The sequence below is a fragment of the Aspergillus caelatus genome (genome assembly GCF_009193585.1).
Source record: "Aspergillus caelatus strain CBS 763.97 unplaced genomic scaffold BDV27scaffold_37, whole genome shotgun sequence".
NCBI classification, from domain to species: domain Eukaryota; kingdom Fungi; phylum Ascomycota; class Eurotiomycetes; order Eurotiales; family Aspergillaceae; genus Aspergillus; species Aspergillus caelatus.
The window spans coordinates 79,515-101,614 of NW_022475300.1; the positions used below are offsets into that span (position 1 = coordinate 79,515).

At 48.0% G+C, this 22,100-nt stretch overlaps 9 protein-coding genes across 9 annotated transcripts; 2 read left to right on the top strand and 7 right to left on the bottom strand.

Moving 5' to 3' along the window:
- Positions 1–28: 28 nt before the first annotated feature.
- On the bottom strand, positions 29–1,485 carry zpr1 (zinc finger-containing protein ZPR1; the record flags this gene model as incomplete). Its single annotated transcript, XM_032072069.1, has 2 exons — positions 29–1,291; positions 1,348–1,485. 2 exons carry the CDS (start codon positions 1,483–1,485, stop codon positions 29–31), a joined length of 1,401 nt encoding a protein of 466 aa, XP_031930427.1.
- Positions 1,486–2,996: 1,511 nt separating this feature from the next.
- Positions 2,997–3,531, bottom strand: BDV27DRAFT_74647 (uncharacterized protein). Its single transcript, XM_032077471.1, has one exon. The coding sequence runs from the start codon at positions 3,443–3,445 to the stop codon at positions 3,143–3,145; it is 303 nt and encodes a 100-aa protein (XP_031930428.1). The 5' UTR covers positions 3,446–3,531; the 3' UTR covers positions 2,997–3,142.
- On the bottom strand, positions 3,532–4,068 carry BDV27DRAFT_74646 (uncharacterized protein). Its single transcript, XM_032077470.1, has one exon. It carries the CDS (start codon positions 3,958–3,960, stop codon positions 3,619–3,621), a length of 342 nt encoding a protein of 113 aa, XP_031930429.1. The 5' UTR covers positions 3,961–4,068; the 3' UTR covers positions 3,532–3,618.
- Positions 4,069–4,285: 217 nt separating this feature from the next.
- Positions 4,286–7,861, bottom strand: canA (putative cullin binding protein CanA). Its single transcript, XM_032077472.1, has 3 exons — positions 5,308–7,861; positions 4,914–5,252; positions 4,286–4,861 (listed from the first exon to the last, which is right to left on the bottom strand). The coding sequence occupies exons 1-3, from the start codon at positions 7,660–7,662 to the stop codon at positions 4,445–4,447; spliced, it is 3,111 nt and encodes a 1,036-aa protein (XP_031930430.1). The 5' UTR covers positions 7,663–7,861; the 3' UTR covers positions 4,286–4,444.
- Positions 7,862–7,911: 50 nt separating this feature from the next.
- BDV27DRAFT_124004 (ribonuclease P Rpr2/Rpp21/SNM1 subunit) lies at positions 7,912–8,554 on the bottom strand. The gene has a single exon (XM_032065997.1). It carries the CDS (start codon positions 8,496–8,498, stop codon positions 7,935–7,937), a length of 564 nt encoding a protein of 187 aa, XP_031930431.1. The 5' UTR covers positions 8,499–8,554; the 3' UTR covers positions 7,912–7,934.
- A 189-nt stretch (positions 8,555–8,743) lies between these two features.
- Positions 8,744–11,364, top strand: BDV27DRAFT_169799 (RNA lariat debranching enzyme; the record flags this gene model as incomplete). Its single annotated transcript, XM_032075128.1, has 3 exons — positions 8,744–9,015; positions 9,097–9,198; positions 9,247–11,364. The coding sequence occupies exons 1-3, from the start codon at positions 8,965–8,967 to the stop codon at positions 11,362–11,364; spliced, it is 2,271 nt and encodes a 756-aa protein (XP_031930432.1). The 5' UTR covers positions 8,744–8,964.
- On the bottom strand, positions 11,340–15,260 carry BDV27DRAFT_74665 (RTP1/Tango6 family protein). Its single transcript, XM_032077473.1, has 3 exons — positions 15,155–15,260; positions 14,514–15,096; positions 11,340–14,460 (listed from the first exon to the last, which is right to left on the bottom strand). The coding sequence occupies exons 1-3, from the start codon at positions 15,225–15,227 to the stop codon at positions 11,658–11,660; spliced, it is 3,459 nt and encodes a 1,152-aa protein (XP_031930433.1). The 5' UTR covers positions 15,228–15,260; the 3' UTR covers positions 11,340–11,657.
- A 1,892-nt stretch (positions 15,261–17,152) lies between these two features.
- On the bottom strand, positions 17,153–18,450 carry BDV27DRAFT_169801 (uncharacterized protein; the record flags this gene model as incomplete). The annotated part of the gene is made up of 2 exons (XM_032075129.1): positions 17,153–18,248; positions 18,303–18,450. 2 exons carry the CDS (start codon positions 18,448–18,450, stop codon positions 17,209–17,211), a joined length of 1,188 nt encoding a protein of 395 aa, XP_031930434.1. The 3' UTR covers positions 17,153–17,208.
- Positions 18,451–19,954: 1,504 nt separating this feature from the next.
- BDV27DRAFT_155057 (fungal specific transcription factor domain-containing protein) lies at positions 19,955–21,966 on the top strand (the record flags this gene model as incomplete). Its single annotated transcript, XM_032072070.1, has 4 exons — positions 19,955–19,969; positions 20,024–20,692; positions 20,741–21,247; positions 21,298–21,966. 4 exons carry the CDS (start codon positions 19,955–19,957, stop codon positions 21,964–21,966), a joined length of 1,860 nt encoding a protein of 619 aa, XP_031930435.1.
- Positions 21,967–22,100: the final 134 nt, after the last annotated feature.

Here is a 22,100-nt window from a genome sequence, read left to right on the forward strand (position 1 = left end):
GGGAGACAAACAATCCAATGCAGGTCAATTATGACTTCTGTTCAGCATTCTCCTCTTCCTTCTTTGCATCCTCGTAACCTTCAACCTTCATATCCCTCAGACCGAGCTCTTCTTCTTCCTCCTCAGTGCGGGTGTACTCTTCAGTCTTGATCTGTGGATCGACAGCAGGGGCACACAAGTCCTGAACGTAGCTGTTGGCCATGGGATCTTCGAGAGTGATGACAAACTTCATATCTCCGTTGATAGCAGCATCGAGGCGAGAGAAGAAGCGAGTCCACGTATCTTTGGTTTCGGGTGCCATGCTGTCTCCTCCAGCGCCGCTCGCATCGTCGATATCGAAGATCTGGCCGTGTAGTTGGTCACGGATTTCGGTGAGCAGACCCTCAACGGTAGTGAAACGACCACCCAATGTACCAGGCTGGACAGTGACTTCCAACTCCTTACTGTACAGAGCGCAGGTGTCGGACTTGAGAATATCACGCGAGAGGTCAACCTCATTCTCGACACTAAGGGTGATGCGCTTGCCCTTCTCTGGAACTTCACCACCAGTTTTAACTTCGCTAGTTCGGTATCCGCAGTGCTCGCAAGATGTACTCCAGATAATGACGTCCTTGAAGTATGGGATGTTCACCTTCTTCATGTTGACGAAGCCAGGCTTTGTGCAGCCTGGGCATTCGGTCGGCAGACTGTATACCTGACCGTCGACAATCTCAGAATCTTCCCATTCTTCAGATCCCTCGTGCTGCACAGCATTGGGGTCCGCGGAGATTCCAAGCTCTTCATTCTGCTCGTGCGTACGAGGATAGTCACGACGTTTATAGTTGTTTCCAGTGTCGTTGATAGTAGGCGCGATCCATGAGTTACCTGTAGGGTCATCCAGAGAGACCGTGAAGGGGAAGCCCTCTCGGTTTAGGATTTTCTGGAGGTTCTCGATAATCGGCACAAGCGCATCGTGAAGTTCAGGTGCCTGGGCCTTGCGCAGGGGTTGCTCGCTAGACAGCGACTCGTGGATCTTCTGGATCACTCCTTCGATAGTTGTGAACTGACTCTCGCCCTTGGGCATCTCGATATCCAAAGATTCAACCTTGAAGATTGAAGTATCGCTCCGGACGACCTGGCGTTGAAGATCATCTTCATTCTGAACGGTAAGTGTGTACTTAGCGCCCTTCTCTTGGATCTGACCGGCGGATTTGACAGAGTTGTCCTTGAGGTGGCAATGGGGGCATTCGAAGGATTCGAGGATGATGTCGCGGAAGTAAGGCACTCGGAGGAGAAGAAGCCTTGTGGTTCCCTGAAACCGGGTTAGTCGCGCCGCTATAACACTCATATTCCAGCTGGTGAACGTACGTTCTTATGACAGTTCATACAAAGACTTTCCACGGACATCACACCAGTATCCTCATCTCGCTCCACCAAGTCACCAGGCTTCTGGAACTGCGACTCGACAGGAGTCTCCTGCTGGACTGGCTTATCTTCTACCGACATTTTGAAGGTTAGGTATTAAGAGGTGTCTATTATAGAAGAAAACAAGATAAGAGGGTATAGAGATCTATAACGCGCAAATGAGCGGAAGAATCCACAGATATATTTGACAATCTTTGCACCCAATGATGTCTAAGGAAAGTAAAAATTTCATCAGCAAGTGCGGGAACGTTCCTTTACTTTCCACTATCGCTGTGGCGGGGCACGATTTTTTTTTTTTTTTGGAGGGGCAGAAGCAATTAGTCAGCCCGAGGGATAGTTAACGGGATTATTTTTATGTCATGGAGAGCTGTTAGTATGGAGTCGAACAGTGGAACCCCACTTATGAATGATCCTTTGTGGTATTGTTAAAGATCAGGGCTCAGGCTACAACACAGTAGAGATTTCAATTAGGCTCTTGGAGAAACTGTCTCCTATCTATGGACCAATAATCTCATACAAGCCTACATCACAATAGCCCTCATAGCATGGAACCATTTACCGGTAGCTTTGTGAGAGGATCTACAATGGCAGTTAGCTGTGTCCAGTACACATGGGTTTGAAATACTTATAGGGAAAAAATGGGCCGTTTCCATTCAAGGAAACGGCAGTTCACAGGCCACCACCAACCCGCTACCATTCGGCTCGCCAATGCAAGGCTTACAACAGGCCACCTGCGCAAGCACCCATCCCTGGAATCTGATGAAGCCGCTTCGTATTGCAGAACACCAGTATACTCTCTTCGTTACTCATCAATCCTACCCTTGGAGGCCACATCCGCATGCTGAGCTGCCATGTTCGGAGATATGCACCGAAGAAGCCATGCAGACAAGCCTAAGCTTTGATCCTCACTCTAGAGAGGTCCTGCAATATGCTTCACATGTATACACCTTAGCATAGCAACCGCAGCGGTCAACCAACCAAACGAATGGGCAAAGCATTGATATCTGCAACGGAGAGGAGAGCAACATGCATTGCTCCACACGTTTTCAGCGTTCTGTTCCTAGGAAACGGCGTGCGTCGAAAGAGGTTATGTCGTAGTGCCCGATTCGGCAGAAGTTGAACAGTCAGAGTATGGTACAGCCCGCAAACGCAGATGGGACATGAATAATGCCTCACGCCCTTTATGCAGAGGAATCGAATGCACAAAACCCTTTCAGAAAGTTTTCAGTCGGACTTGGATCTAAAATCTCCATCTCCCACCTGCTTCTCCCACATGTCATTTATATCGATCAGACATCCCCCATGTCGCAAAGCCAAATTCTCGCGGCTGTTGCCTCGAGAGACCTCTCGTGCGTAGTACAGTATTCCCAGGGACGAGCTTTTGTTTCCTCTCCGCGTCTGGTTGACTTGGAGGGCTTGGAAGACGCGGACAAAGAGCATCCATAAAAACCGCATCCTTCCTCCCAAAAAGGAGGGACAGCAATAGGACATTGCCGTGATTGTCGGCGCCCATCGATCTATTTGCAACCTACATTGCAAAGAGATGGTTAACACGGCGGATCGGGATCTCTGGTGGAGCGCAAATCAGTGGCGGGTGCCGTGATTTGGGGGTTGACAGCCCTTGCAAAGACAGGAAAAACTAGAGACGAGGAATTGGAGAGCAGGTACAAGTTGCCCAGGCTCCCTGAGGTTGGAAACACGTACACGATGGATGACCAACGGACAGGAAGGAGTGACATTAACCGCCTGGCCATGCAGGACTATTATGCATCAGGAACCAAGCCATATAGAAACGGGACAACGAGCCAGATGGCACCATCGTGATCACATGGATCGCAACAGTCGACCAAAGATCACTCCGCGCAGTCGTCAGAAGAACCTCGCTACAACTTAATCCGCTGAAAACGCCTGGGTTGCTTCCGTAGAGATCAAATTGGTGCCGACGAGGGGATCCTTCTGACATACTGACTTCATGACCGAGTGTAGGCAAATGATCTAAAGACCAAATTGTTGTGTTCAACAGGAGCAGTGGACGATGCATAATATATCCCACAGCAGCTAAGAGCGTCCCTCATAGTATTCCTGCGTAGCCGTAGCCATCGATATTACCGCAAAGACAAACCCAATCAAAGTTGTCCGACGTGTTTCACCCGCTCTCTCCCCAGGATCTTCTAGCACCCAGGCATAGTCAAACCATCCTCTATGATCAGCATGTTACGCCCAGCATTGGAAAACCGACGCGTGCCCTTTAGGAGCTCGAAACGCATGGTAGACCGTCTTTAGCGCCTGTGATAGGCTCTGGACAGCGGGTGCGTATGTGACACATCCGCCATGCGAGACCGTGAAACTTGTGCCATGATGGCATTGAACCGACTTGGTCAACATTAGGGTCAGATTCCCAACTTTCATCGCATCCGCTAGACCTGGCAAGGTAGCAAATGTAAAGACAAATGTTGAGAAGCTAGGAAGGGAATAAGATCTGTACGATTGTAGTCTTTTCAGACAAAGAGGAGGCCTTCGACAAACTGGAATGCGTATGAAAGTACAATAACACATCCTCGAAGACAGAGGGTCCAATAGAAATATTATGAATAGAAGTCCTGTTGACTGAAAATCCTAAAGAGAGAAGCATCGCGAGCCCAGCGTAAAGTCGTTTGAGGCAATTGATGTCAGCACTGCAGTAGTTGGAGAGGTAATCAAAACATCGGGATCGAAGACTACTAGTATGCTGAAGCTTGAGTACGCGCGACGCGTGTACACGTGACTTGTACGCGACCTGGAATTTACTAGGCGCCGGGTTTTAAGTTACTTGCTACGCTATACTCTATTGCGCATTTGCGAATGCTCGTACGGAGTAATTTGTTTCTTTATTTCCTTTATCTGTGTTTTCAATACCCCGTGGATCTCGAGGACTATGAGCCGCGAGCACACATAAATTTCCACTACTTATTTTTGCCTACATACGGCCATTCTAAGGTTGTACTTTTGGCTGAAAAGCAATGCTCCCAACGTGATGACCTGTTGACGACAATGTACTGGTCTAAAATTCCGTTTCAAGGCTCTTTAACTGTGAAGAGAAGGTCTTTCGAACCCACTCCATGTAGGCCTTCCATTTGTGATGCTCACCGGACGCCTCGGCATTAGGAAACGCCTTGCTCAGCTCTCGAGTAATCTTCAGAACACCCATTGATGCTTCCTGTGCTTTTTCAAGTTCTTGCTTCACGGCATTATCCTTTGGTTTGAAGGATAGCACGACGCTGTAACGCTCTGAGAGAGCGTCTAGAGACCTCTGCGTCTCCTCCGGAGCGAGGGTGATTAGTTTAGAAGTCATAAGGTTGCAGATTGTGCGAATATCTTGCTCATCATCAATTCCGGCTAATATGCGCTCGAAGAATTCAGAGACGTGCGACAAAGAGAAAGTCGTGTCTAAGGAGGCATAGAGCGTTTCGTAGGCACTCTGTTTCGGTAGTCAGAATATGCATGCAACGAACTAGGCCTGTGTTACTCACCTTCCGCAACTCAAGACCATCATCAACTCTATGCTTGAATGGACCCATTTGCACTTCACGGATCAATTCTGGTTTGATCTGTGTGTCGCCAAACACGGCAGGGAGAAGTTCGTTAAGGTGAGGGAGGATGATATCCATCTTGTTATGAATAGCAGAGTTAAGGGTTGTCAAGGCAAGTCGGTGATTTCCCAAGTCACGATCACTGAGCATGTTGACCAAAAGTGGGACGATTAACGGTCTCAATACATCGTTGTAGGTATCTCTGGAGTCTGACAGGGTATAACGGAATGCAGAGATCACCACCCCACGAATTGTCGGATCAGAGTTAGACAGGCATTCCTATAAAGTTGACATTAGCGGGTGTAGCCATTCAAAAATGGATGATCAACAATACCTGGAAATGCGGTATGTAAGCTACAGGATCAATTAGTGCTAGTCGACCAACGCACTCGGCTCCGACGGCTCGGTTGTCTTCTTCCTCAGAGACATTGAGGAGAGCCTGCCATAGCTTGAGTGCCGAGGGGGCAACATCTGGGCGAACAATCTCGGGGTGCTGAAGTAGTTCTTTTACAGAGTGAAGAAGCAGGTAGCTTTGATGATTGGGCTTTTCCAGTCCACTCATGATAGTGGGCAGATAAGTCTTCACATTACCTGCGGCTGCATTTCCTAGAGCAGTGGCTGCAGCCAGGCGAACTTTGTCCGACTTCGAATCAAAGTGAGTTATGAACAGCTCCGGTGTCAACGAGCACTCATGACCCATTCGTAGGCCGATTTCTCCGAGAATAGCGAGCGCGAGACATTTGCGTTGGGCATCTTGTGCGGTTTGCAACTCTTTGAGGAAATCATCCATCTTGACGCCCAGTTTGGATCCGCCGTGAACTAAGAGCGTTCCAATAGCCCTTCCAACAACAGATGTGTCGCCGTTGATGCCTACATCACGCAAAAGCTTCTTCATCAAGACTGCACCGGCACCTTCCTCTCCAACAACCTTGACGAGAAGTAGCAACGCCTTCAAAACAGTACCAACAAGTGAAGAGAGGACGATTGAGCAAAGAGCCGAAACCAAAGCCTCGTTTACGAGAAGCTCCGCGTTTCCGGGAATCAATTTCGCAAGGATGATGAGAGCAGGTGCGAGGAAGTGAAAATCTTCAGCGTTGATAAGAGGCAACAAGCAATCCTCTAATTCCTTCATAGTCTTCCCATCATAATGTACTCTGGTCTTGGAATTCATAGCTAAACTGCGTAGAGCCTCTAAGCTGGCACCCCGGAGTACTCGATCTGACTTACGTAGCTGAGCCCCAAGCTCCGTGGTGACGTCGCTGACCCACGCCACAGTGACATCTGTCTTCCTATCACACAGGACAGCAACGTCGTCAACAGCACGCACAGCCGCGAGTCGCGTAGTTTCATTCTTCAGGCGGTCTACCAACACGGCAAGCCCCTTTGACCGTCGCTCGAGCGAGATGAAAGCCGAGCCTTTCTCTCCCGATGTTCGTGCCAGAAGAACCCCGAATACATGAATGGCACGTTGGCGAACTTCCAGGTCAGCGCTCGTGTCGGTAATGCGACTATGAACAACATCGTACAGCTTTTCTAATTGTGATGCAAGGTCCTGCGATGCCGCGGACACCCGAGGCGGAGTAAGAGCTTTCACTATCTGCTCGACAGCCCCGAGCGCTTCGCTACTCACCTTATAGTTTCTGTCATTGACTGCACCAATGACTCCAGGGATCAAGGCGATCAAGAAAGGCAAAAGCGCATCAGACGTGTGCGTTTCCGAAACTGCAGCAATGAGACTCAACGTTTCGATCTGGAGAGTGCCTGCACTGGCTGTAGCTCCAGCTGCTGCGGATGAGGTTCCCGCTGGAGACGATGTCTTGAGCACATCGGCTATCGGGTCTTCAATTTGTTGGAGATGGTCGGCTAAACCACCATACCGAACGAGTGCCAAATTCTTGAGTAATACAATGATAGCTTGCTTTAGTGGCACAGATGCCTGTTTCCACATCTTTACAAGGCTTTGCACGACGAGGGGCACCGAGCGCGCCAGATCAACTTGAGGGCCAGATTTCGGTGAGGATGGAGCAATAACGGGCGTACCGACTGCAGACGAGGTGCCAATGCTGGGTTCAAAGTCGATCATACTTGCATCGCTATCCTGCCTCCTTCTCTTTCTCGAGTTCTTGGATCCGCCCACCGATTCGAGGAAGCCATTCGATGTAATTATCATGGCATCTTCACCTGTTTTGCGTACGAGGGCAGTCATCGTAGAAACTACCTCCAGCTTCACACTTTCTTCTCTTTCTTTGCTGAACCGGGCAATGAGGGCAGGCGCGATTTGTTGGTACAAGGAAGAGTCATCCAACGCACGACCCCGCCCGTACGTGGAGATGACGGTAAAAAGTAGCTTCGCAGCACACCGGCGCACTTTCCAGCTCATATCATCCACATCACTGTAGCCACCTTCCTCCTCGAAATCTTCGAATTCGTCGTCATCCAAGTCAGGTTCCTCCGTCTCGTCGTCCTCGGAGCCATCATCCTGAGTACCACCCATTTCCTCATCTTCTTCCATCTCGGCGACATTCGGGTCGTACTTGAGGTACCTAAGGGCGGATTTGATCGTATTTTGTAAGTAAGGTTGCATCTTCTGGCCGCAGGAGCTTATCAAGGCTTCTAGCGTCACCAAGGCGGTCTCGCGGAGCTCATCCGCTTGGGGATCGTGCTCGTCATCCTGGGAATAAGACGACATCACAAGCGTTTTGTAACAGCCCAGGAAATGAAATGTGTATTATGTTAGGAAAAAAGGTAATCTTAAAGAGGTGGCTGTTTGTTTATGGGGAACACTAGTACGTTGTGAACCAACACCCAAAGCTAATCAGTTGACGTGAGGCGGAGCTGGAGTCTGGAGAGCTCTGGCCGATAAAGAGACCCCGCGCTAGACCACAAACGATACCGGAATAATTATCGCCGATAGTCCGATATTGACAAAAAAAAATATAGCTAATCATGCAGCAAAGATGTCTACTGCTGGAGGAAATCAAACAAATCCAGAGAAGAACTAGCCCGAGATTGTTGCTTAGACGCTAATAGCGCTTGCAATCCACCCTGTTTTCTTGCCTTGGCTCGTTTCTTGCTGTTCGCATTGTCGGCTGTCTTACTAGTAGGTTTAGTCTCGGTAGAATCAGAATGTTGCAATGCAGGAAGAGCTGCCGGAGGTGTAGAGTCTATTGCTGCAGCTATTTTAGACAAAGAATTAGGGCGAACAGGCTCCTTTCGAGACGGTTTCACTGTCCGCCGACGGCAGCGGAGGCACTTGTAGACAATGGCTCCGTCTGGGGCTGCTGAGGAGCGTTTTATGTTTTTTTTCTTGATATGAATGGTTTTAGTCCACTCAGGGGCTCGGATGCTGCCGCAAGCCCCGCAAGAAGCTTCTTGTTGTCGCTGATTTAAGGGTCTGCTTTCGTCGAGAAAAATTTTGTTATGTACGGTCATTAGATGAGCTGCGGTGGAAGGGCTGAGAGAATCCAGTGAGCTGGCGGCATCCTTGAGAAAACCCAATCGAGGGGCATGATCACTAAAAGGCATAGCTGGAATGAAGAGAACAATGACCTTGACTAATAACAGATATTTGCAGGTGTGAACTGATAAAGAGATGAGGGTATATACTAGTGGACTATGATCTTCAAAGGGGGCTGGAATTGATCATTGGACGGATAGATTTGTCGCAGAGCGGCAACAGCCAATTAAGTTAATTTTAGTGCAACCAATACAAACCCGCCGACTTTGTCGTCGTTGTCCTTCACTCTTCTTCAAATCGCCAATCTTCTCATGCACACAAGCACCTTCACTTCTCCTCGATTTCCTTTGTGTTTGTTCATATAACTCTGACATTGATTCACTGTCTTTAAGAGTTGAGAATTATGCAAACCGGTCACGTTTCTCTCACTGTGTACTGAGAGCTGGGTCATTTTCTAGTTTGAATTACGTACGGAGTAAAAGTTGCATTTGTCGGTATTAAGTCTTCATCCACTCGGTTCAGCAGTGTAACACCATGGCGCCAGAGCTCAATTCTGCGTCTATTCGGGTCGCCTTTGAAGGCTGTGTAAGTTTCCCTGTCGTGTCTTGCTGGAGATCTACATGATTTCTATAACTCACTTCTGCAACGATGCTAATACAACGTCAGGGACATGGATGTCTTCATGACATATATGCATCAGTGGAGAAGGCCGCTACGTTGAAGGGCTGGGACGGTGTTGACCTTCTAATAATTGGTGGCGATTTTCAGGTATGATCATTTCCTGTTCAATATTTACAGTACTAACACCCTCACTAGGCTGTCAGAAACTCTCATGATATGGCTTGTATGTCTGTACCACAAAAGTACAAGGAGCTTGGGGACTTCCATGAATACTACAGCGGCAAACGTACGGCTCCTTACTTAACCATCTTCATCGGTGGTAATCATGAGGCTGGTAACCACCTGTTTGAGCTCTACTATGGCGGATGGGTCGCCCCAAACATTTACTACATGGGAGCGGCAAATGTCATTCGCTGTGGCCCTTTACGTATTGCAGGCATGTCTGGCATTTGGAAAGGATATGATTATCGTAAGCCACACTTCGAACGGCTTCCATACAACCGAGACGACATCCAGTCTATTTATCATGTCAGAGAGCTGGATGTTCGCAAGTTACTCCAAATTCGCACCCAGGTCGACCTTGGCCTTTCACATGACTGGCCGAAACAGATTGAAAACTACGGCGACTATAACACTCTTTTCAGACTGAAGACCGGGTTCCGCTACGACTCGGAGACTGGTAAACTAGGTAACTTGGCGGCGAAATTTGTTTTGGATCGTCTACGCCCAGCGCACTGGTTCTCTGCTCACTTGCACGTGAGATTCGCCGCGACCGTTGAACATGGAGACTACATTATCCCAGAGCATCCAGGCGCGAAACGACAAGCAGCTGCTTCCCAGGGTAGTACATCCCAAGTCCCAAGTTTTCCAAATACGTTTGGGTTCGACGGCGCCCTTGTCACGTCATTGCTTGGTGAAAAAGACAAGGCAAGTAGTCAGATCTTGCCAGGGCGTATTACAAACGAGACTCTAGATAGAGCTAGCCCAGCTCATGTTTATCAGCCTGAAGGCGACTTCTCAGGGCCCCATCACCAGCAGTCAGGACAGTCATCAGTCGATTCCATGGCACAAGGTATTGTGAACGACATTGATATGCAACAACCAGCCCCAATTCAGCAAGGCCATAAAGACACACAAAGTAAGATATCGGCCTGGAATGAGTTCCATACGATTGCTGCTAAGAATGAAGCGATCGAAAACTCCCGTTACCTCATGGAACACCAGGGAGCTGTCCCTGAGATCCAGCATAACCTAACTTGGAAAAAGGTCGATATTAGTGAGGATGGAGCTGGTCGGAAGGTTGTCGGTGTGGAGAGGGATGCATGTGCTGACACCGCGGTAAACAAAAAGCAGAAGTTGCAACATGAGCCCAGCCCCGTGAAAAATTCAGACGAAATTGACTTGGACCTGGATAGCGACCCTGGTGACGATGCCGCTGCAGATATCGCTCCTGAAGTAGAGTCGCGGGTCATAGATCAATCGACCTCAGTAGCTAACATTAACAATGATCCTACTGATAACATCGCCGAATCTGCAGAACAAGTCGAAAAAGACACAGGAGACATCTCTGAAGAAGTCCGGAGCCAACTCCCTGCTGGTTTTGCACGACCTCAACCGCAAACTTATGCGGTTAATGGGCCTTTGCCAGAGTCTATATCCAACAAGACCACACACTTTCTTGCTTTGGACAAATGTCTCCCGAACCGAGAATTTCTTCAACTCGTTGAATTTAGTACTATTTCAGATCTCGAAGGCGCTCAGTGTGAACGTCCTTATCGCTTGCAATATGACAAGGAATGGCTTGCCATCACACGTGTGTTCGCAAATGAGCTTCAGCTGGGCGATGCAACCGCCAAACCAGCTGCCGATAAAGGTGACACGGTTTACGAACCCCTGATCATTGAGGAAGAAAAGTGGGTAGAGGAACACATTGTAAAGCCTGGAAAAATGGGTATCCCAGAGAACTTCGTCCCAACGGCCCCGCCTTATGACCCGGCTGTTCCTATCACGACAGAACAGATGCCACCAGAGTACAACAATCCTCAGACTGCTCAATTTTGCCAGCTGATTGACATCGAAAACAAGTTCTACCTTAGCGATGAAGAACGTGAAGCTCGCATAGCCGCTGGCCCACGGCCCACTGAGTCTAGACAGGACTTCTCCCGGCGCCCGCGGCGTGATGGCGATCATGGGCCTGGACGTGGCAGAGGGGGCGGTAGAGGGGGTGGTAGAGGGGGTGGTAGAGGGGGTGGTAGAGGTGGTGGCCGCGGCTGGGGACGCGGACGCGGACGCGGACGAGCAGCCCCCTACTAATCAGTCCCTGAATAGTCTTTTGAACTTCTTTATGATGTTTACGTGTCTATTTGCGGGGATACCCTCGGAGGAACATATGTTACATAAACTCTAATATTTTCACTGACGACAATTGTGGCCGATGGACTTCCTGACTTCTGAAATGCTTAAATAGTGACTTCTTCAAGCCTGCATGTTGTAACATAAAAATTTGAGATATAAAACTTGTCCACTCTGTTTTCAACGCATTTACCAGTGATAGAGACTTCATATTATTGGAATATAGGCGAGTGTCTCGTAAAGGTCGTAGTAGCTTATTCAATTTCTTCGATTCTAGGCCGTCCGCTTTCATTTCTTCCTGAAAGAGGATCGATTTGAAGGCCAGCGATTCGATCCCCAAGTTCCAATCTTGGGTCATTGTCACCTTCCCTACCATGAGCTCCAATTCCCCACAACAACGACTTCTCCACCCAAGCCTCCAAACTCTCAATCAATACACGGATATGGCCACGGACAATTGTATCTGTTTCACGACTTTCGACAAACGTGAGTGTCCGCAACATATGCGGGATGTTACCTATAGTCGAAGGGCCACGGCTGCTGGCGTTCTCATCCTTCCAAGACATACCACCGGTCGAGTCATCTGTAAGCGAGAACCCAAAACCGAGACCCTGACTTCCGCGAGCCTCACGGGTAGTATCGAGCGCCTTTAGGATATCAAGAAGCAGGACAACACTTGCTCGTCGGAGAATTGCAGACTCGGGCTCTTGCTCTAGGGTAAGAGTAGCAAGCGCAAGATCAACAGCTGAAGAAGCCACCGAAGGTCCAAGACCGGCAAGATTAGTTTGGATCGCAGTCGCCAGGATGGACAGCGCAGAGGCACGAGCTCGCAGGTCATCCGGCTCATCATCTGACGAGGCACCCGCAGCCCAGGCGGCGATGACAGTAGCGGAGTGGGCGGCTTGTTCAGGAGACTCGGACTCGGAATCGTCTTCTTCGTCTTCTTGTATATTTGCTGCTGGTGTGGGAGAGGAGATCTTCCAGCCTGATGGCATTGCAGGTTCCTTGTTTCGCCGTTCTTCACGTTCCTTTTGTCGCTTTTCTTTCTCAAGTTGTTGTTTGCGGCGCTTTTGGGTCTCTGGCTTTTGTGCCCGTCGTCCTGCGACTGCAATCATACCCTCGCCTAGGATCTTTGCAGTCTCTCCAGTTAATGCTTCGCCGAGGTCTTGGACAGTTCGTAAAAGAGATTCTCCAATTTTGAGCCTCTGATCGAGACTAGCGGTTTCATTTCGGTCTGTGTAACGGTCGACTAGTGTTTTGACCACTGTGCGTGGGTGTCTTGAGGCTAATGTGCCGATCAGTTTGATTGCATTCAGATAGATAAACTCGTCATTAGCCGCAGTTTCGGACGGGTCTGTTATGATCGATAGGAGGAGAGCTAATGTAGACGGTATGTCGAGGACGGGTGAGGATTTTTTAACCAGATCGGAGAGAAGTGAGAACCCTTCAGCTTGAACCGGGGGAAGGTCAGAATTAAGATTGGTCAGAGCTCGGCGATGAGTTTCAAAATCAGACACTTCAGAGTATGGCCGTTTCTGGCTCTGTTCTGCAGGTGACGTAAGGTGAATCTCTAAAAGCATTGAGGAAGTCGTCCCTGGTTTAGCGAGTGATGGGGGAAGGTAGGGGATCAGTTTGTCGAGTCGTGATTTAAGATTTTCAAGGACCGGCAAAGTATCCTGTGATGCCGAGAATTCGGGGGATGCAAGTACTGTGGAGAGTAAACTGAACACAGCCGGTAGGGATTCGGTTGAGTCTGACTCTTCTGCGTTGCCTTGTTCTGTATTTGTTTCCGTAGGGACAATGTTCGCCAGCGAGGAGAGTGATACCTTGCTAGGTCCTAGATCGCCATTCCTTTTCTTTCGTGTACTTGCGCGATTGAGCTCGCCGTCTATGATCTGCTTAATAAGTTCGAGTACTCTAAGGGGCCGGCGAGAAAGGATATCTTTGAAATTGTCTAGGAGGGTCTCTGCCAGTTTCGCGCTAACTAGCTTGCGTTCCATGCTCTCGGTCTCATTCTCGGGGCCAAGCTGGGACTTGTTGAATGATCGTTCATTAACTGGAGATTGAACGAGCCAGCTTTCGCTCACATATAGGAATATATCACCGGTGCGCTCTTCGCTGCTAGGATCAGCTCCCAGTAACCCGACGAAAAGCTTAGCCCTAGACTGTAGAGTGTCGAGAAGTCGTACGATGTTCAACTGATTCGATTCGGCAATCTCGCGCTTAACCAACGAGACCCCATAGGTTGGAACCACACTGTAAGTCCAGGTGGAACCTCCATCCCAGAGCAGATTATCAACCAACTTCTTTAGTGGCTGTTCTCCGACCGATATAGCGAAGTACGTTTGTAACACTTCCATAATCTTCTCATGGAGAGAACTGCGTTGTTGCTCTGAAGTAAAACAGGCCAATCCCCAAAGCGGAACGAGTATTGGGTACACAACTCTCTTTACGAGACTTGGGTTCGGAGGTTGAAGCACTAAACTTCTCAGCCTATCAACTGCCAGCAACAAAAAGGATTCAGGCATTAGAACTCGGTCTGGTAAGTCGTCGCCTGTAGTTGAGGAGGACAACATCCATTTTCTTGAAGAATTATCTAGTCCAGCGGTGAGTGTCTTGAATAGCGGTTCCAGGAAGATAGAATGGCCTATAGTTCCGGGGGCACCGTAGGCACGCTTGCATAAAATCCCGTTACCAACCACGTATGCCGCAGTCTTCCTCAGATCCGGATCGTCTCCATCAATCAAAGCCAATAGTTGGGGCCCAATGATAGAGAAATAGTGTACTGGGTCCATTCCCTGTGGTACTGACGATAGAAGGCGCGAAGACTGCATGATCGCCTGCACTGTAAAGTGTGGGCCATTAGATGTCTGGTCTTGAGACCCCTGACCTAGTGAAGGAGCAAGCTGTGAAGCTAAGAAGAGTATCGTTTGCAGAACCCCGTCCTGACGCAAAGGGACCCGTGATATTTGACTAGAAACTATGGTTTTGAACCACGGAGCTGTATCCGACTGAAGGAAGCTGGACAGGGTGGACAACAAAACCGGGCTAGGTGTTCTACAATTTCTCAGCATGTGTAAAATCACGCAATAAGTTTGATCAAGACGTACTCTTCAACTACCTTGACGAGCACATCACGGTAGTGTAGCTTTTTATCTTCGGATAAATGTTCTGCATTCGAGACTAAGTCTGAGGCTGCACTGATTATATCGCTTAATATACGGCCACGAATGACAGGTTGTATACTGGATCGTTCATCGCAAATGATGTCCGAAAGTACGGACATTATGCGTTCTAGAAGCACTTCATTTTGTGGTTTGTTATTCGTGGGCTTCTGCGGTTGGTGAGCAATAACACCGGCCGGCAATACAGAAATCACTCTTTGCTGAAGAGGAATTCCCGCCCCAGATGAGAGGGATGGATAAATTCCCTCTAAAGAAATTAGGTCCAGAAGGGCATGTAACAGCCTGCGTCGCTTTGCGTCTTCCAAAGCGGCATCTTCCGACTCGCCGCTAGGTTGCGTAAATTCTGCATCCTTTACGGGAGAGACAAACGCACTGTGGATGCGAGTCAGTAGGTCTAAAGCCTTCCCGATAACAGTAGCCCTTGTTGAGTTTTCATCTAAGGCTTCATCTATCAAGTCTCCGTTCAATATCTTTAGTAATGAGCTTCCGCGGGACTTTTGGAGCTCCTCTTGAATTTAGTTAGCGTACCAAGTCAATTTGAGTTATTTTACTTGGTGGTTGCGTACCCTTTTGAAGGACGGGGTTTAGAAAACCGCCTGCGGCATCAAATGCTTCCCTTATCTGTTGCGTATCGCACATGGTCTACTTATAGATAAATGAGTTTAAATCCAGATACCATCATTTTGATCTACCGGTTGGTTTACTTTGACATCTGCTTATGCAGCAAATGGCGATGATCCACACGTGACCCGCACACTAGCTTACTCAGGAGGGTTCAATTCATGGCGCCAATCCCAGTACGGCTAGTCTATTTCTGAATTAAGATATTAACATACGGAGGTGTGTTCCAAAACTTATCGAACTACGCTAGTAAGCTTGGCAATCAGCCTGGTAAGAGCCTTACCATACAAATTGCCATATAATCAACCTGATATAGTTGATATACACTTTTTCTTTGTTCTATTTCTTTGTTTCTATATAAAAAAGTAAAATGAAGCTATTCAGAATAGGGGTCTTGACCCCTATTCATAACTCCAGGTGGTTTGATATTCTTACTGATCAGTATGTCTACCTATCTGCCTGCCTACCTGCCTGATATTCAGTATGCCTGGAAAGCACTATCCTTTAGGGGTCAGAATTCAAGCAATTTCACTATTGAATGCAAAGGTTGAAATCGCTCAAATAGAGCTTCTTAGTGGCCTACCTCGCTCGGTAATCTACTTTTGGAATCGAAAGGCCAAAGCGCGTGGATTTGATCCTACTAAGGATCCTAGGATCCTAGTTGAATATCTAGAAGATGATCCTAGGTCTGGTAGGCCTGAAACAGCTGAATCTACTAAGCAGGCAGTAATTGAAGCTATTCAGAAAGATCAAAATGGCAGGGAAAAAAGCTGTGAGATGGTTGCCTTTGAGAACAATATATCTACAACTACTGCCTGGCGTATTCTTCGGCAAGCAGGTTTTCGCTCAGTTAAACCTACTACTAAGCCCGGCCTTACTGAAGAAATGAGAAAAAAGCGTCTTGAATTCTGCCTTGCTCACCAACATTGGACTATTGAGGATTTTAAGGCTATTATCTTTACCGATGAAACCTCAGTATATCTAAACCAGAGACGGGGTGGTAGAAAGGTCTGGAGACGAGAAAACGAGGCATATATACACGATGTCATACGCAGGCGATATAAAGGCGCGTCCGATTTTATGTTTTGGGGCTGTTTTACCTATGATAAAAAGGGTCCTATGCATATCTATCTGCCTGAGAATGCTCAGCAGAAAAAGGCCGCTGCTAAAGAAATTGAAGCTTTAAATCTACAGTTAGAGCCTATATACCGAGAACGATGGGAGCTGCAGACTTCTTTGGCAAGGCTAAAGCTTCGGGAGGGCCGTACGCCTGGCAGACAGCCTAAGTGGTGTTGGAATAAGAAGAATGGCCGCTTAGAACGAAGCCAGGGAGGTGGAATTGACTGGTATCGATACTATTCGGAGGTGCTTACACCTAAGCTTTTACCTTTTGCAAAGGAATGTAAAGCAGAGCGGCCTAATACTGTGGTTTTAGAGGATCACGCACCTGCGCATAATCATTGTTTCCAACAGGGAATCTATGATTTGAATGAGATTCAGCGTTTACTAGCTTGGCCGGAAAATTCGCCTGATCTCAACGCAATAGAGCCTGCCTGGTACTATCTTAAACGCCGTACAACCTCTCGGGCTGCCCCCCGGGATAGAAAAACCGGTATTCAGGCCTGGACTAGGGCCTGGGATGAGTTATCTCAGGAGGCTATACAACGCTGGATTGAGCGGTTGCCTATTCATATTGCTGAGATCATACGCCTAGAGGGGGGGAATGAGTATCAGGAAGGACGTCAGGAAGGGCGGGAATGGCAGGGTGTACGCCTAAAAGGAAGGCTTTCTAAACGCCAGGATCTAGGTGATGGTCCGCTTTTCTAAGCGCTTCAATATCTTCATTTTCAGTTGAGATTTCTGTATTTTTGGTTGAAATATCTGCATTTCTGATATGAAGTGCTCTCCCTACTAAATTGTATGGTAAAGCACCTTACCGGCTGATTGCCAAGCTTACACTAGCGTAGTTCGATAACTTTTGGAACACACCTCCGTACTTTTAACATATTTGTAATGGTATTGTCAATGATACTGTCAACGTCTTGCTCCGCTGCTCTTCCACTAGAAAACATAGTGATATTCTCAACGAATATGTTCTTGCAGCGAGGCAAGAGTAAAAGGTTGGAGTTGAAGGAAGATGACTGGGGAAAGTAATTGGCACCTCCAATGTCGCAGTGTATACTGTATCTGTTGCAGGGAATGCATGGCGTGTATTACCCCTGACACCAGGATCTCTTCGCCAATGCAAGAACGACGGAGTGACTGTTTTCAGGCATATAGCGTGCTCGTGATAGTCGTTATGCTGGTCCCATGTGGACGGTTCTGTTAGATCAGGAAAGTCTGACCACGGCGTCAGACCAAAGCTGGTGAGAACATTCAATTCGGGCTGTATACGAGAAAGTTTCGGTAACCGGGACCCTGCAGTTGAATTGTATTTCAAATTTATCTTGATGGGTAGCACGGCTGATACCTCCCTTTGATCTATTGACAATTGTGTAGTTGTCTGCACGGACAAAAGCCCTAGTCGTCTTCGGCAAAGGCCCTTGGTGATGTGTTTTTGCTGGCTCAGGCAGTAGAATTTGCTATTCTCATGCACTAAAAGTGGTGCTCGCTCAAGGCGCGGTGAGCGAATATGCACCGGTTGCGTCCAATCTCCGACGGTAGACAACATGCCGTGCTTTTGGCTACTTTCCAAGATGTTGAATCTGACATGGTATTGTATGACCATTGCCCTGGTTGTCATGTCTTCTGTCTTCTCGTCATAGGTTTGTGAGCTCTTGCCAAGACTAGGAGGCAGCCGCAGGTGTTCCCAATGAACCTGCTCGTGACGATGGTGTTTTTGACAAACATGTGGCAGCAATTCTTCAGGAACGACAAACTCGAAAGGCAGTCGATATTCTGTGCCAATTTGCAGTGCCTCGGCCTTCAGACAAAGCATATCGTAGAGTGGTTGTTCCATTTGAAGAAAGGTCTTAGAAGCCGTAGTTTGGGGGAGCGGTATGTTGGTTTTATTGGTGTCCACGCGCACTACAGTTTTACCTGTATTGATTGTTATCTATCAACGTCCTTTCAATAGATGATTTAAGTGAATACCTTCAAAAGATAGACGTAGCTGATGTAGGGCAATTTGTCTTCGAGGAGTAAAGAACACGGTTCCCTCAATTCTGTCGCCCGGTGTATAACTTTTGGTGCTGTCGGCCAAAGAGATTTGCACCTTTGCCCATGGTCGCTTAAAAACCATTATGATCTGTGCTGTTGCTTGAGCCCTTTGCTTGATTTGACGTTTAGCGAATGTATATAAAGCCTTTCATATATTTAACTGAAATTATGATTTGTTTTAGTCTCGTTTTCCCCCACGTCTTCCAACGGAAAAGATTCTCTTTGTAGCTTGTCGGTAACTTTTTGAAAAGCCGATCCCAGATACCACGCCACCTTGCTGGCCATAGTCTGCATCGGGTTCATCAGCGAAGCTCTTGTTGTGGTCTAGTAGAATACTGACTCTATCGTTTTTCTGTCGAGATTGTCGCTAGGTTGTCGGATAATATAACCTGTGAAGATTGCCCGGTCATAGTTGCTGCAAATCCGAACCCTAACATGAACGTACGTTTCAAAGTTATTGTCTATGAGCCGAGCATTGTTGGCAGCCACTAGATCCTCGAGTACCAAATTGAGCTTTCCTGAAGCATTGTGTCACTTTCTAACCTACCTAGGGGGTTCTTCCATTAGGTACCTCTAAGGTAGGCTAAGCACAGTTCGCCTGTATTTTTCACCTTTGGACATTTGCACCCCTCAAAAAAACCCCCCCTCCCTTCTCTCTTCTTCCTTTATTATTTGTTCTCTTCGAGAAACAACCCATACAAATTCATGGGGCTAAAGTTTTCTTTTCTTACCTTATTTCTAGCTGATAAAGTCTCTCAAAGCGATGCCTTTGCTATCATTGGGCGCCCATTTGTTTTGGTGAAGGAGCGGCTGCCCTGCATTGTTGGGGAACGGTACACTCAATTAACCACGGCCTGCTTGATGTGCCTTGACAAAGGTGGTGAGAATGTCTTTAGTAATAAGGCCGATCTTCAAGTATAAAAATATCTACAAATGTCCACGACTGTACAGCAATATAATGCGGTCGATCCCCCAGTCACTCTATGCTACATTGATATATATTTTGGCATCTTTACAAATTACTTCCAACTGTACATACATGCAAAGATACTCATTAGTGACGTACCACTCAGGCTCACTTTTTTTTTTTTTTTCCAGATTTTTGTTTACTATTCCTTTTTTACCAGCAAGTTCCCTGTGATGTGTTAGGACATTAAGATATAGAATGTTGACATGAAAATTTCGGCCCTTATTCCTTTTCCCATTCTTCCATCGGCATCCTGATATATTGCCGAGGGAAGGATGGATGATTAAGCGGCCAAAGTTTGACTCCTCTCGGTGAAGAAGCCGAATCCCGACCAACTGCACTCATGCTCAACGCGTCCAGTTACTACTGTGTCTACAAACCGATCAAAAGAGGGATATCGCTAGCCGAACAATTAACCGATCCATATGCCTGTCGTAAGAAATAATCCTTACGGGCGCAACAAGAAGAAATCTGTCGCGTACGTCATGTGGTCTACGAAACCCTGAATACCGCTCTAATCTGTGTAGATGCCACCGATGTCACTCTCACAAGGTCAAGTGCTCGGGCGATCAGCCTTGCACTAGATGCAGTCAGGCCGGATGTGGAGACGAGTGTCAATATGCCTTACGTGATCGTAAGCTCAAAGTTAATGAAAGGTACACTCCCCGTTAGTTCTCGGTTGGCTTAGGGCTCAATCTCATACTCCTCTTCCAGTTATATCGACCAACTTCTCTCAGAAAACTCTCGGCTGAAAGAGCAGATTCGTACTTCAAACACACCTAACCCTTCTCCGGCTAGTACTGCAGACACCGCGGTACCGCCTCAAGAATCCTATCCTTCACTCCAAAACCCTCTGTTTGGAGACCGGGCTTGGTTCTACCCATATGACTCGACCGCTCCTCCAATCTACATGGGGGACGCTGCCTGCACCGCATTCGCAACGCGGTTACGGCAGTTTCTCACAGAGGACCCGAATACAGCCCATGTTGCACGAACTCAATATACACCTGAGTCTTCCTTGCTGGAGGGTGAAGCTCACTGGCCTAGTCTTGCTCAAGCCCGCTTACTAGTCAAGATTGCTTTCAACCAACTTAGTCGTGTCTATCATTTGTTCTTGCGCAAGTCCACTCTCGAGCAGCTGGAAAGTCTATATCGCCTACCGTCTCTGCGAGAGGACCCGGCCTTAACATGCAAGTTCTTCTCTCTTTTTGCCTTGGGCGAGGTCTACTCTTCGCGGTCGATTTCGTCGCCGACTAGCCGGGTGCCAGGGACAAGGTACTATGTACGTGCCATGGGGATCATTCCCATTCTACCAGAAAGACCAGGAATGATCCACATTGAGAGCTTACTATTACTGGTAAGTGTTCTCGTCGATGCTTTTATGCGTGCTCTAACTGCGAATCAGTCATTATACTCATACTTCCTGAATAGACGGCATTCCGCTTACACGCTAATTGGAAGCGCCATGCGTCTGGGATTAATCTTAGGGCTAAATCATAATATTCCTGCTCGTCAATGCACCGATCCAACCGAGCGCGAACATCGTGTGCGCCTCTGGTGGGCTATCTATATCTTTGACCGCATGTACACATCGAAAATCGGTCTCCCTCTCCAGATCCGCGACGATGATATCTATGTTGACCTCCCAACGGCGGTTGATAGCCCCGACGCTGAAGAGCAGTTTTCAGATACCGCATATCTGGTATCTAGCATCCGTTTAGCCCGTATCATCGGACAGATCGTAGAGAAAATCTACACCCGCAAGCCCCACCAGGAGTCATTTTTACAACGAGAGCAGCAGTTGCTGCTCGCATTACAGGACTGGGTTCAGTCTCTGCCAGCACATATCAAGTTACCGGCTGTAGAGACTCCCCAGAAGCACGTCGTATCTCTCCACCTGCAATTTAACCAGGTAAGTCTTAACACACAGCTATCTCTTGAGACACCACTGACATGATTAAGTGTGTCATCTTAGCCACCCGTCCAATCCTTCTCCACGCCTTGTTCCAACAACGCGCGCACCGCGAAAATCGCGAAGACACCCCCCAACCAGTCATCACATTAAGCGAGGCATGCATCCACGCCGCCCGGCACTCCCACACCCTTATAATCGAGGAGTGGGTCAACGGGTCCCTGCCCATGTACGGGTACTTCTATGCACAGTACCTCTTCTCCTCCGCCATCATCCTGGTGATGTCAGGCCTTCTCCCCTCGATCGGCACTACAGCCGATCTAGAATTCCTCGAGACAGCCATAGAGATCCTGCGCCGAATGAAAGACCATGGCAATCTTGCTGCTGCAGAGTTTTACGAAAACCTGAAGCGAGTAAAGCAGTGCTTACCCAGCGGCTCTGGGGGTATCGGTATCCCCCATGATGGTCGGGGTTATAGCCCTGAGCAATCCCGTCTTTCGGTCGGCGGTGCTGCGAGTGTGGACCAGATCTTAGATCCTAGTGGTATTTCCACGGTTCCTGTTGCGGGTCTCACTACTGAAATGGCGTTTCTGGAACCTACAATGCAGGATTTCCTGGGCAGGACATACAATGAGATGGACCTGATAAACCCCAATGTATTCTCCATAGATGAGTCTACTGGCATAGATGCCTGGCCGGCTACGTTCTGGACATCATGAGTCTCCATGATTCGTGTCTAAAACCCATTCTTTTGGTCCAGTTCATAAAATAATCTGGACAATAAGTGTACAGAAAGTGGACCAAGTGTGAAGCCAAGACCCGCCTTAGCACTGACTGATAAAGACTATTCCAA

Bases quoted from the DNA above. Each gene is read 5' to 3' on its own strand.
- BDV27DRAFT_74647 (XM_032077471.1), bottom strand. From the start codon at position 3,445: ATGCATCGTCCACTGCTCCTGTTGAACACAACAATTTGGTCTTTAGAT.
- BDV27DRAFT_74646 (XM_032077470.1), bottom strand. From the start codon at position 3,960: ATGTGTTATTGTACTTTCATACGCATTCCAGTTTGTCGAAGGCCTCCT.
- canA (XM_032077472.1), bottom strand. From the start codon at position 7,662: ATGTCGTCTTATTCCCAGGATGACGAGCACGATCCCCAAGCGGATGAG. The intron at 5,253-5,307 runs GTATTGTTGATC...TCAACTTTATAG, and splicing joins CTTACATACCGCATTTCCAG to GAATGCCTGTCTAACTCTGA. The intron at 4,862-4,913 runs GTGAGTAACACA...CTACCGAAACAG, and splicing joins ATGGTCTTGAGTTGCGGAAG to AGTGCCTACGAAACGCTCTA.
- BDV27DRAFT_124004 (XM_032065997.1), bottom strand. From the start codon at position 8,498: ATGCCTTTTAGTGATCATGCCCCTCGATTGGGTTTTCTCAAGGATGCC.
- BDV27DRAFT_74665 (XM_032077473.1), bottom strand. From the start codon at position 15,227: ATGTGCGATACGCAACAGATAAGGGAAGCATTTGATGCCGCAGGCGGT. The intron at 15,097-15,154 runs GTACGCAACCAC...ACTAAATTCAAG, and splicing joins AAACCCCGTCCTTCAAAAGG to AGGAGCTCCAAAAGTCCCGC. The intron at 14,461-14,513 runs GTACGTCTTGAT...GAGAAATTGTAG, and splicing joins CTCGTCAAGGTAGTTGAAGA to AACACCTAGCCCGGTTTTGT.